This window comes from Octopus bimaculoides, chromosome 3, assembly GCF_046866305.1.
Source record: "Octopus bimaculoides isolate indiv1 chromosome 3, ASM4686630v1, whole genome shotgun sequence".
NCBI lineage: Eukaryota > Metazoa > Mollusca > Cephalopoda > Octopoda > Octopodidae > Octopus > Octopus bimaculoides.
Window position 1 is genome coordinate 1,669,892 of NC_142930.1, and position 14,536 is coordinate 1,684,427.

The 14,536-nt window shown below is 33.7% G+C and overlaps 1 protein-coding gene across 30 annotated transcripts in view; it reads left to right on the forward strand.

The window, feature by feature from the left end:
* LOC106867341 (rho GTPase-activating protein 39) overlaps positions 1-14,536 on the forward strand; it is a 439,467-nt gene that overhangs the window by 154,175 nt on the left and 270,756 nt on the right. For all 30 annotated transcript variants that reach the window (XM_089348467.1, XM_089348468.1, XM_052966673.2 and 27 more), the window contains one exon: positions 6,227-6,298. Coding sequence is in view for 24 of the 30 variants with exons in the window: in XM_052966673.2 (XP_052822633.1) it covers positions 6,227-6,298 (72 nt within the window). In the remaining 6 variants the exon portion in view is untranslated. The remainder of the gene's footprint in view (positions 1-6,226; positions 6,299-14,536) is intronic.

The following is a 14,536-nucleotide window of genomic DNA, read 5'->3' on the forward strand; positions in this document are numbered from 1 at the left end:
ATAGAAAGAAGTACCTTAGTGGTTAACATTAAGAAGTGTATAGTCGTAAAAACATCCAAAATTTTATAACCAATCCCATTAATGATGGAATGGAATAATTAATATAAAAGCAATTGCTGTGAAAATATTTGTGTTAATGAAACTGAACTAAGATGCATGAAGGAGAGAAGCACCATTACGTGTCATAAAGATTTCAAAGAGAGATAGATTGTATAGTTCGATAAAAACAATAATTAAAGTGGCTGTGATATCTAATTAAAACCTGATTAATGAAATATGAAAAGACACGGGAGAAATATTTTATGTCCCTAGTAATTAGGTTATGATCAAGTTTGTGTGTTAGTGTAGAATAGCTGTGATGTGTCTAGCTAATGCTGACTTTTAAGTAAAAGCTATATTTGAGGGCATTAATTTGTATAAAGTTTATTAAAATAGAAGGCATTGAAGAACATAAGAATTAGTTATTTGCTTGAACTTTTCATTACTATATTTCTCTTGAAATACACTTTGTTTTTATTAATTTGAATAATATAATTAAGAATATAATAAAATAACTTTGTCATTATGAAGCTTGTATTTGGAATTAACAGGAAATTTTGATAGGTTTTAATTTAGATCACTTTCAAGCCAAAAGTTTGTAACCTAGAACTAATTGGTTAGTTAATTGGTTGAATGGTTAACTAGTTGACAAATAATTAAGAAGTGAAATAGGACCAGTGTATGTGTTTCTTATTGGCATAATGACCCTACCAAAATAGAACAACATTTATTTCAATACACGATTTCACATTAAGAATCTTGCAAACCATATACAAAAATGAAGTTATAACAAATTAATTTGGAAAATGTTGGAACATTTAGAAAAGAAATGAAAACGATTTATTGCAGTTATCCACATTTTGTCAGATGTATTGATAACTACTGACTCCATTATTAAAATGTAAGTCAAAGACAATTTTATATTAGAAGCATATTATTTTTGGCCAGTTAAGCTGTTATTTCATTAACAACGACCTATCTTTTTACTGCAGTCATGACTGTTATTTACTTGACTGCATCAACGACCACGATCAATACTGAGTCTATTGATTCATTTGCTACCCTTTTTTTTAATGTTTTATATTTTACTTTTTATACTATGCCTCTGTCCTTTTGGTACTTCTTTATACAACATAATTCAGACAGCCTAAAAACAAAACAGAAGTTTAGCATGTAGAGATCTAAAATACCATAAGGTTTCCAATAATGTAACTATTCACTGTCATAGTTTTCTGGCAGATTTGATCATGAGCATCTGATAGCTGTTTTTGTCATCAGCAAACACCTCCTCCTTTTAGATTATGTTTATAGACATTGGAGAACCCCTCCCACAAAGGAGGAGATGTTCTAATGATGAAAAACAACAGCAATCAGATATTCATGTTTGAATTTGCCAGAGTGTATTATGAACAAATAGATATATCATTGCTTGGATTCTCCCAGTTCTGTGTGCACCCCATGAATTATTATCTGTTAGCAGACATCAGCATGCATCAATAAATAATTTGTTTGCCGAATTATATAAACAAGAGCATCTGTTTTTCTTAGTCATCTGCTAGCAGGGTAGCTTTGACTGAGGAGACATACAATAAGGTTGAAACACTGCAATGTCTCAATCCTTTTACACTGGTGAAATACATGTGTTATGGACACACATTTTTTAAAGGGAAGAGATGTTCTCTGAGGACAAAAACCCACATTAATCAGGTATTCATGTTTGAATTTTTTCCAGGATGTGTTAAGAATGAATAGACACATCATTGTTTGGATTCTCACTGTTCCACGTGCACCCCATGAATCATAGATATAAGACATAGCTGAGAACATAATGGAACATAGCAACACATGAGCACAGCTAAGAATAAACGCTACAAAAATGTCAAGTGAAATGTCTGCAGTGACACCTTTAGAAGGTCTTAACCCAATACAGGTGTTCTTGTTGGCAAAACAGCAAAATGATAGGCTATTGGAAAATTCATTCAGTGTCTTATTAGATTTTAGATTCTGACTTTTTAAATGAATCTATGAAGATAAAATAAAGATGCAGGCATGGCTCTAGAGTTCAAAAGTTTGCTTCCCAACCACATGGTTTTGAGTTCATTCCCACTCCATGGCATCTTGGGTAAGTGTCTTCTACTATAGCCCTTTTCCCAAGGCCACCAAAGCATTGTGAGTGGGTTTAATAAAAGAAACTGAAAGAAGCCTGTTACACACACACGCACGCACACACACACACACACACACACACACACACACACACACACACACAAATATGTGTATGTTTTAGTGTTTTCTTACTTTGACATCACATGGTGGTTGTAAACAAGTATCCTTATCATATAAGCAATGTTCTTCATTTTCAATCTTCTGTAAAAACATGTCCAGCCAGGGGAAAATATTACTTTACTTGAAAACAGGTGAGGGTTGGTGATAGGAAGGGCATCCTGCTGTAGAAAATCTACCTCAACAAATTTCATCTGACCTATGTGGACATGGAAAAGTGGACATTAAAAAACAATGATGATGGTGTGTGTGTGTTGTATAATGAGATTAAAACTAGTCACTTTCAAGTGAACCTGTTTCATCCATATTTCTTAGATCAGGTTTATCTTATTTTTGAAGTAACACTATAATAATGTTGTACAGCTTCTTTAGTCTTGTCAAGCACATGACAGCTAGTGCACTTTCCCCATAAGCTCTGTAAAGTGGTTGGTGTTAGAAAGGGCATCCAACCTTAGAAACCAAATCAAAAATGAAACTCAAGATGAGGTCTTCTGATCCATCTAAGCAGTCTCTTCAAGTACATGCTGTCTCTGCTTGTTGTGATCCATCCAATGTATGCCAGCATGGAGAGTGGACATAAAACGATAGCCTTTCTCTTCTGCTTTTTCAAACATTTTTAATCATTCACTCATTGTTGGGCTGTGGAATAGAAATTACTGAATGTAGGTTTTGACTCAAGTTTACTTCTTTGCTTCAAAACTTTTTTTTGAATTTCTTATGGCAAAATCAAACTATTCTGTATAAAGCAACTTCCATTGTTTTCAGAAGGAATCAGAACTGGGATGGACCCTTTTATGTTTGCCTTCCAAAATTAATAATTCCTTAGCACTTTCATAGTAGGGTTTAGCAAATATTCTTAGTCACTCAACCAAATCTTACTTTTTAATTATCCACCAGTATAAGCAAAACATAAAATATTGTCAAAGTTTAGCACCCTCCCTCCATAAAAAAAAAAAAAGATTTTTTCATTTTACTTTCACTAAATACCTACATCAACAATGATATCACATTAGAGAGATACTATAAAAAAATTACAAAGTTCATATTTCTATCCTAATGAGTCTAACAGTCATTTTAATGTTCTCTACTATGTGTTTTATCTTTCATGATTAGTTTTAGTAATCTCTCAAGCATATTATCCTTCCCCTTAGAGCAGTTGGTGGTCTTTGAGATAAATCTATTTCCTGAGAAAATATTTGAGTGACTAATTCCACCCATGGCCATTTGGAAGCATTGGGGCAGGTCTGTTTTTGCACTCAAGGGCTTTATGGCAGTTTTAGTATTCACTATTTCATTGCTTATTTAATATTTTGTCTTTGCTTTGAGAACAACTTTACTCTTTCCACAATTCTTGAACATTTTCTGAGTATGAAACTCTCATTCTTTTCTTTTCATAAGTGCAGTGCTGCTGAAATTAATGTATACATTCACCTCATCTCTGTAAATTAATTTGATCTTTTGAACTATTTTGCTATGCTGAGCATTTCATTCCCTCTTGCTTCAGACAATGAAACTATAATTACATGTAGATTATGTTTCATACCAACAACTACTAGGTCATAGGCATCTCTGAAAATCTAATGCTGTAAAAAGTCTTGAAACATACTAGCTAAAAGTTATCCCCACTTATATATATATATATATGTGTGTGTGTGTGTGTGTGTGTGTGTGTGTGTGTGTGCGTGCGTGCGTGCATATATGGGTACAGGATGTCACCAACAGTAAACAACATGAAATACAAAAACAAATGACCATCGTCATCATTTTAACACCTACTTTTCTATGCCTGCATGAGTTAGGCAAGAGTATGTTTGGTCAAAGTTTTTTACAGCTAAATACCCTTCCTGTCACTAACTTTCCCCTATTTGGAAGTTGGAAATAATCTCCCTGTCTATCAAATAATAAATAGCTTGGACAAGCTTATGTGATACAAACAATACTTTTGTTTAGAAACAAGAAAGTGAAACACATAAGGAAAGAAATCATTCTTGCAAGCACACACACACACACACACGCTTTCCATTTGCCAAATCCACTTACATGGCTTGGGTCAGCCCAGAGTTAAAAGACCTGCCCTATGTGCCATGCTGTTGGGCTGAACCTGAAACCATGTGGTTAGGAAGCAGACTGAACTCCACACAAACACACACACAAAAGATGAAGAATTTGGATGAGCTTTGTAAAAGAAATTTTATCTAATATGTCTTATCAAAATCCCTCAACATATCATTAGAAACCTATCTTATTCCTCTGCTCTTCAACAATCTGGTGTTGATTAAACACAACTTTTATGTCAATGATAAGAGATGAACATTATTTTAGGTCAGACTAGGATGACTGTTAATGGGAGGAACCATCTTCAATTTAATCACAAAGAGCAATTAATATAGAAAAATCTCTCAGAATACCTTCTAGTTTTAGCTTACAAATACATGTACACACACATACAGAGCCCCCCCCCCACACACACACACACATACAGAAAAAGCAGGACAAAGGAAAGTTGTTTTAAGAAATTGTTCTTTTAAAAATAATTGTCATCTTGGTTAGGTTTTCATCTGCTTTCATGTTATGAAGATGTTGTTAGCACAGCTGACATATTGGAACCTAAACTAGTAACATGGATGCTATGCTGGAGATTTTATTTGAACCAGCCCTCTTAACTAGTGTTTGTGCGATTTAAAGGAGTGAGTGTGTGTGGGTATTTAGGGAAACTTTAGGGAGTGCAGGCAGTATATTTTCCATCCATCTTATTGGAAAGATGTTGATTTTTAAGAAAGGTCATACAGTGTAAAGTTATTAACTGCTAAAATAGATTAAATGTTTTAACAAAGGAAGACATTTATTGCTATCAATTAGACAGCATTATCCGTAACCTAGAATGTGTGTACTACATAAATCTTGTGTAAATGTCATTGGCTTAGAAAAAGATTCTTTTTTTATAGATTTTCATGTATAAAATTTAAGAAGTTAGAAATCATTTTTTTTATCGAATGAGATTTCTTTCACAGTTCCATCATTAACAGATATCTTTACTGATGACATCTGATAGTTGCTCAACCTTTGTTAACATCAAGCAAATTTTTGAATGAAAATTAAAATGTTATGAAGTTAGACAAAAATATAAAAGTTCTTAACCCCACTACCAAAAAAAAAAAAAAAAGTATTTTTAGAAAAAAAAGAAAGAAATTCTTTTATGGTACCATATTCCTCTTTTGTAATTTAGAGAGATTAGTTTTCAATAAATATTTCACTACCAACCAACCGACCAGTCAGCCAGTTTAAAATAAGACACAATGCTAGCAAGTATTAGTTCTTATTTGGGAATAATCAAACTTTGACTTTCCCACTATTAACAATATTTAAAACTCCTTTCTTTTCCACGTTACAACCTTTTAAATAAGAAAGTACTTCAACCCATAAGGATAAATTTAAGTAATCATTTACATATTTACTATATTTTTACATTATTATTATTATTATTATTATTATCATTTGATTTCTTTTTAATTAATTGCAGCTTGAGTAAATTGAAGGAACTAATGAATCTAATAAGTCTAGTGTTCTCTTTGTACATGAGAACATTTTAATTTTATAATGATTGAATTTGTAATACCATACACAACATTCTAGAACAATGGGCTAATTGATCTTTAGGGTGGGGTGGTGGGGTCAGAAATATAGGATATCTGAGAATCAGTTTTCAGGAACAATTCTTTAAAAAAATTAACTTTAATATAATAAGAGTTTCTTTTTTTCTTGCTTTCTTTGAATGTTACAGTTTTTTGTTTTTAATATGTATTTCAAAGAAAACTGTTTTTGAAGAAATTGTGATTAATCTATTTTCTATTTTAGTAACTATGTTTGTTCTTTTCATTTCATTTCATTTTTTCATTTCATCTAGTTTACTGCAACATGTTGACAAAAGTCAAGACTACTGTGGTTCCATTCAGAACATTGGAACATCTAAAGTCAGGTAAGCAACATGAAATATATTCAGTGGGAGATTATTTATGAAGTAAGGTGTTGTGGGGTAGAAAAACAAAATAATTATTCAAGAAAAACAAATTATGTTGAAAACAAACTAATTACATGGGTGTGAGTTTATTTGAAAACATGTTATTTGAAGACTAAGTATTAAAATGAATATGTATGTGGTATGATATGAATGTAGAAAAATATTAAAAATGATGTTAAATAAAAAAATTTGATGACTACTGCATCAATAAAGGAAGTAACTATAGATTGAAAGTATATAATATTATTCAGACCAGTCCAGGCATGGCTGTATGGTTAAGAAATTCCCTTCCTGAACTTGTAGTTTTTGGTTCAGTGTCACAGTATAGCATTTTGATCAGATGACTTTGGGTTGACTAAGACATTGGGAATGGATTTGGTAGAGAGAAAGTGAAAGAAACCCATCATGTGTGTGTTTGTGTCTATATGTCTTCATATAGATGATGATGATGATGATTATAATGATGCTTGTATGGCTTGGATGAAGTTTTCTTCAGCAGGATGCCTTTCCTGTCACCAACCTTAACCTGTTTCAAAGCAAGTTAATATTTCCCTATGGTCAAACATGCTTCTACAAAATATTGGAAAGGAATGACACTGCTTGTATGACAATGACATACATTTACAACAAAGTGTCAAGACAAAAGGAGACATGAATGTAGACGTGTACACACAACACATGCATACATGCACACACACACACATACACACACACGCATGCCCCCCCCCCCACACATATATACATTTATGTATCTATGTTTAATGTATGTGTGTATGTATATATGTGTGTTTGTGTGTGTGTGTGTGTGTGTGTGTGTGTAGATACACACATTTTGAAGTTTTGGAAATGACCCATTAATCTATTTTCAGTTTTTTTGACTTAAAAATCGAACTAAACCCCAGTATATTGTGAAGTTGTTGGCATTCATAAAGCTATTTGAGCTACTCTAACTCTTTATAGATGTCTACAGGCTTCAAAACACTGTATCATTTAACATTCATTTTCCATGTTGGCTTGGGTTGGATGGTTTGACGGGATCCAGCAAGCCAGAAGACTGTGTTGAGCTCTTTTGGTTTAGTTTCTATGGCTTGATTCCCTTCCTAACACCAACCACTTTTACAAGTGTACTGAGTGCTTTTTCTATGACATTGGCACCAGTGAAATCATCAAGTAAACACATAAGAGAAAGAAAAAGAAGCTGCCATCTCCTAGTGAGAGATCGTATTATGCCAGGTATTGAGAGGTTACAGTATGATAGAGGGGACAGGCACAACAAGATACATAGCTGCTTTGCATAAGAGTGGGTGGGAGTAGCTGGAAAGAAGATAGGAATGTTGGTAATGAGGTGTCTTTTACAAGAAGGTGAGTTTAAGAGAGAATATGGATTGAGGATGATGATGATGATGATGAGAAGGTGTGGTGGTGGTGGTGGTGGAAAAACTGTGGGGGTGGGAGAGAAGGGCATGGAATGGCTGTGTAGTAAGAAGTTTGCTTCGTAACCATATGGTTAGGTATTCAGTCCCATTGCATGATACCTTGAGCAAGTGTCTTCTATAGCCTTGGGTCTACCATAGGCTTATGAGTGGATTTGAAAGAATCCTTACCACTGCTTGACAACTAGTGTTAATGTATTTATGTTACCATAACTTAGTGGTTTGGCAGAAGAGACCAATAAAATAAGTACCAGGTTTTAAAGAAAAAAGTATTGGGATTGATCCAGTTGACCAAAAATTCAAGGTTGATGCCCCAGCATGGCCACAGTCTAATGACTAAAGCAAATAAAAGATGGAATGGTCAGCTGAGTCCATCAGCATTTCTGGGTTGAGGCACCATGCTGCATCCAATTTTCCCACACATATTTTCTGACATGCTTGCGGGTAAACTATTATATATCCTCAGCATTCACTTCTTGCTGCTTTACGTATATAATTTGACACTGTTCACACACTGTCATACAAACGTTTACTTTTTCCACTACAAAAGCTATAGTTTGGTTGTATGTAGAGATGTATCAATGTACAACACAGAAATGTCAAACGCACATGCTGATCTAAATAACCACCATCATCATTGTAGTTTTAACGTCCCCCTTTTCCTAGATGAAATTTGCTGAGGCAAATTTTCCATAGCCAGATGCCTTCCTGTTCCAGCCTTCATTGACCAGACATGTTTTTGCAGAATTTTGGAAGTGAACATCACCACTTGTATGATGATAACACTTACAACCATCATGTGATGCCAAAATCTGAGTACATACACACATGCATGTGCACACATGCATGGACGCGCGCGCACACACACACACACACACACACACACGCACAAGGCTTTCGCTGGCCAAGGTCTATAGGAGAAGATACTTAAGTTGCCACACAGTGGTGTTAAACTCAAAATCATGTGGCTGGGAATCTTCTTTACCACATAGCTGTGCTTGTACCGTTTAATTTTATAAAAGCAATAGCGATATATGCCCGCACATACACACTCCCTCCCTCCCTCCCCATTCTCTCTCTTTCTCTCCAAATTTCATCACAAAAACATATACATCCTGTCTCTTTTATGCCCTGCATTTACAAATGTATTTTTATAGTTGCCACTAATTACATATAAAAAGAAGCAGAATGAAACCTATTTTATGTAAAGCTATAACCCCATGATATGTAAATATGTTGTCAATGACATTTTAGCAGAGAAGAGAGTTTATTGTGTTAAAAGGGGAACAAGTTTGAAGCAATATTAGAGCTGTCACTGCTCTGTTAATATTTTACTGTTATTAATCTTTAGAGAGAATTGCAAATTGTTCTTTAATATGAAACCATATTCTGTTTAAAAAGAATTCCAAGGAAGTTTATTTCCATATCTAAATAATCTGGTAAAACAAAAAGTTGATTTTTGTTTTGTGTAGAGATATTCTGTGGAGCTGGTTTCATTACACTTTGATGTATATTTCATATGTAGGTCTTTCAAGATAAATAGTCAACCTATTATGGAGATTCTGTTAAAATAGAAAAATTAAAACAGAATTACCACACTTTCCCAAACATTGCAGCTCATAAATAAACATTTTCTGAGAAATATTTTGTCAAAATTTTGAGTATTTGCTGCCCCCCCCCTTTTTTTAAAAACTCAAGCATTTGAATATATTACGAGAAGGAATAAAGCATGCATCAATTAAAAGAATAAATTGTACACAGAAACATACAGAAATATTTGTTTTTAGTATATATATTCTAATGAGTTTTGTTTTCTCTTAAATTCTCTATAAAAACTGAAGAACTTTGGAGGGCAAGGATAACAGTATAGGAAGGAAGACAATTTATTGTTGGGTAGGGAATGGTAGTCATCTATGATAAATGATTATGTATGCATTTTGTTGTAATGTGTATGTTTAAAGAAGTTTTCCTACAGAAATATTTTCAAATGTTTCCAAAAGTAATATTGTAATATGAGCCAAGTCCACAGTTACTGACCATAAGCATTTCCTTTTAGTCAGGTTGCTAACACACTGGAGAGAGGCATGAATGTTTCACAATCTTATTCTTTTCTCCTGTGAAACTTATATGTTATAAGCTATTGTACCAGTGCAAGAAATTAATACTTATTAGCTTTAAATAATCGTCTTTTTATGTGCAACTTTCATGCCAACTTGTGCTGGATGGTTTGACAGGATCATACAGGTCAGAGGACTGCATTGTGCTCCAGTGTCTATTTTGCCATGGCTTCTATTGCTGGATGTCTTTTCTAACTCCATCTACTTTACAGAGAGTACAGGGTGCTTTTTTTCATGGCACCAGCACTAATGAGGTTGCCACATAGCTTGTAAGACTAAGATCCCTTTCAACTGAGGGGGAGGGGCACAATAGAAGATGTGTTTTGTGTTAACATCACACAATAGTCATAAACAAGTGTTACCTCATACAAATGGTGTTCTTTGTTTCCAGTCTTCCACATAAATGTGTAGCTGTAGGGAAATAATACCTTTGCTTGCAAACAGAGGTGAGCGTTGGTGACAGAAAGAGCATCCTCTGCAGGAAACCGTCTTCAATGGATTCTGTCTGATCCATGCAATCGTGGAAAAGTGGACATTCGTGGTTAGATGATTCGGCATCTATTTCTAGCATATAGGAGTCCACTTTTGCTGGTCATTCCTCTTATTTTTGTATGTAATATAATTTTAATCTTCGGATTTTTTAATATGCTAGACCACTGGTTTTAATTGATTAATATCAATTTCTACCCTCATTAATAAATAATGAGGACAATGATATAGGAATAATATAAGAATTATATTTTCTAAGGTTACCTGGAAAAGATAGTCCACTGTATTGTGAGATTACTCTCTTTCAGAAATAATGTTTGTTAATTCTTATTATTATCATTATTATTAATGAGGTGGATAGCTGGTAGAATTGTTTGCATGTCAGGCAAAATGCTTAGCAGCATTTTGTCTGTCTTTATGTTCTGAGTTCAAATTCCACTAAGGTTGACTTTGCCTTTCATCCTTTCAGGGTCAATGAAACAAGCACCAGCTAATTACTGGGTTGAGATAATTGAGTTACCCGTCCTCCAAAATTTGAAATCATTATTATTATTATTATTATTATTATTATTATTATTATTATTATTATTATTATTATTATTATTATTATTATTATTATTAAGGCAGCAAACTGGCAGAATTATTAGCATTGAAGGCAAAATACTTATCAGTATTTCTTCTGGCTCTTCATCTTCTCAGCTCAAATTCTGCCAAGGTTGACTTTGCCTTTTATCCTTTTGAGGGTCAATGAAAAAAAAGGTGCCAGTCAAGCACTGGGATTAATGTAATCAACCGTCCCTCCCCACTCAGGCCTTGTGCACATAGCAGAAAGGATTATTATTATTATTACTGAAATGGTGAGCTGGCAGAACCATTAACATGCCAAACAAAATGCTTGCTAGCATTTTGTCCAGCTTTGTTTTCTGAGTTCAAATTTCACTGAGGTCAATTTTGCCTTTCGTCCTTTTAAGGTTGATAAGATAAGGACCAGTTTAACATTGGGGGTGGATGTAATAGAGTAACCCTGCTCCCCCCAAATTTCAGGCCTTGTGCCTCTAGTAGTAGAAATATTGTTATTAGTGGGTAAGCTGGCAGAATTGTTAGCATATTGGACAAAACACTTAGCAGCAGCAGCATTGCTTCTGGCTCTTTATCTTCTGATTTCAAATACTTCTGAGTCAACTTTGCCTTTCGTCTTTCTGAGAACAATAAAATGAAAACCATTCAAATACTGGATTGATGTAATTGGCTCCCCCCCCCCCACCATTCCTAATAACATGCCGGCCTTGTGCTACAATTTGACACCATTATTATGATTTAGCTATATAAGGCAAAAATAAAGCTGCTTTTCATTTGAATGTCTTAGTTGCAACTACAAGCTCCAGTGCTTGTTAATAACTAGTTTTTAGTAATTTCCTTATAAAATGGAGGGTTTTTTTTAAAGCCATTCTGTTTTTATGTAATGTTACTGTTACGCCTATTTAAATGGCCATGAATATCAGCCTTGAACTCTTAATATAAAAGATATTACTGTTGTTGAATTTTTGGAATCTCACCTATTTAAAAGTGCTTTGACTTTTTAGTAGTGTTGCATTGGGAAAAAGTATTACTGGAACCTAATTTTGTGTGAGAAAAATAAAACAAGTTTTTTTTTATTTTTATTATTCATTTTGCTTGTAATTGAATTATTCAAAGTACAAGAAGAAATATTTTAGTGTTTAGCCAGTACTGCAGTACTGTGTGCAGAAAATATTTAAAATCTTAGTTGGGTACACAGGTTTGACTTAGGTAGTTTGATATCAATATGGAATTACATTGGATCATTTGACAAATTTAGTAAATTGAATTATTGGCTACTTTAGAATTTAACTTTTACCAGATTCTTCAAGATAAAACCGTTGCTCTTTTACATAATCATTTAAAATTTAATATTTGGTTTTATTGGTTACACATGAGAACTTTTATTACTTTGGCTATAGAAAAAGGTATGGTGTCCTGTGCTCTGAATTGCAATATTTTCTGAGATCAGTTTTATTTATCATTCTTTAGGGGTCAATAAATAAATACCAGCTAGGGACTAAGATGGATTTAATTGATGTTACTCTCTTTTCAAAAGAAGTATGTAGTCAGTTGTAAGGGTAAAGTAAATTATAGCTGGGAGTCAATTGTGGCCAAGAAGTCAGTTGTGGATTTGTGAGAAGCCATTTTGATTTCTGTATCATTCTTCTGCACTTAAATATGTTGGAGGCCTATGAAATATTTTTTGCATTCTTTTACATGGAAGAAAAAGGAGACAGGAAAGATGAAGGCAGTATGCCATAAGAGGTGGCTTCAGAGAATATTGTTGTACATACAAAATTGAATTTTGGTAAAAAAAAAATTACGATTGGGTTTCCATATTCATGTATTTAGTGATGGCATATAATATGACAATTCTAGAAATCCGAAACTATTGTAACCAAAATGTAAGTGACAAAGTAAGAATTTTAAATTTAGCCGAATAACTGAATATTATCAGCATATGAATGTAAAAATACAAGACTAATGTCATATGAAACACAGATAAGAATGGAACACCTATTTCTGTGTGTGTAATTAGTAATTTCTAGTTATGTTTTATGGTCGTAAAGCAGACAAGTTTTTGTGATAAGTATTAGGGATTGTTTCTTATAATAGAAATAAGAACCAGAGCCTTTTATTAGTTGTTTTATGGTATTTTAGATGGGATTGAACACCCATGATCCTTTCAATGATTAGATAAAATAGACTGTCCACTGGAACTAACAAAGCTATTGATTAGTTTTCCTATTTTTGCAGTACTGGTTAGTTATTAAAAGTTAGTTGATAAAACCATGTTTTCCTCTTAACTGACAAACTTGTTTAACCTATGCATTGAAATTAACTTGCTAATGGAACTTATAAGTTAAAAGTCCTGGGTAAGTGATGTTCCATGAGGAAGAATGCTATTTGCTCCAAGCTACATACTATCACCTTACTAATGGATCTATATTAAGATAGTATTGATTTTAAATTAATACATTTCTTTAAAAAAAGCACTTGGATGCTTCTAGATAAAGTGTATCAAATGTGAAAATGTTTCTCTGTTTAAGTAAGAAGAGAAGCACGTGTTGTATTGATTTTTCCAAACTGTGTCATTTTCTACACTGTCTCCTCCCTGGACTCTTCACCTCTCCTACCATTCATCTGTCTTATTTTTAGATAAGAGATAAGGTGGGAGTGATTAAACAATTGTTTCTCCTCTCATCATTCTTTAATCATTATTGACATCTATGTCAGGCTATTATATACAATAAGTTACAAATAAAGATAATGAGGTATATATATATATATATATATATATATATATATATATATAGAATTGGTACGGCATGGTGGCAGAGAAAAGAGTTGAGCCTATAGCTGTTAGAGCTCAATTTCTTTCAAGTTACTAATGGTGTGGAAGGAAATTTGAATTTAGAAACATTAAATGTGGTCCCTTTCATTCTTTTTTAAATCTGCCATTACTATAGCATACATTAAATTATTTTGTAGATGTTGATCAGTGCACCCCCCCCCTCTATCTCTCTCTCTCTCTATATATATATTATTTTGGCAGTATGTTAATAAATTAATTTTACATCCTTTCCAACTCTCCATTCTTTTTCTTTAATCATATTTATACGTATAATAATCCCATACGAATGGAAAAGACTTTCCTGCATGGTGTTGGTGATTAGACTAGTGAAAAGTTGGATGTAGTAGTCCCTTATGAGGGCAAGATATCCTTGCATTGATTACACACACACACACACATATATGGGGTAGCCATGTATCTCCTCTACAGCATCAGTTCCTGTTCCCCCACTTGGCGAGCTCACTATTACTGATGCTATGAACAAAGCCCCCAGTACACTGTTAAGTGTTGGGCATTAGAAAGGGCATTCAGCTGTAGAAACCTTGCCAAAAGAGACATTGAGGACCAATGCAGCTATATGACTAATCTGATCCTGTCATTGTACCCAACCCATCCCAACATGGAATACAGATCATAAATAATGATGATGGCACACGCGCGCACGCGCACACACACACACACACACACACACACACACACACACACACACACTTTATTTATTCAACTCTGTGTGTCTGAAGAG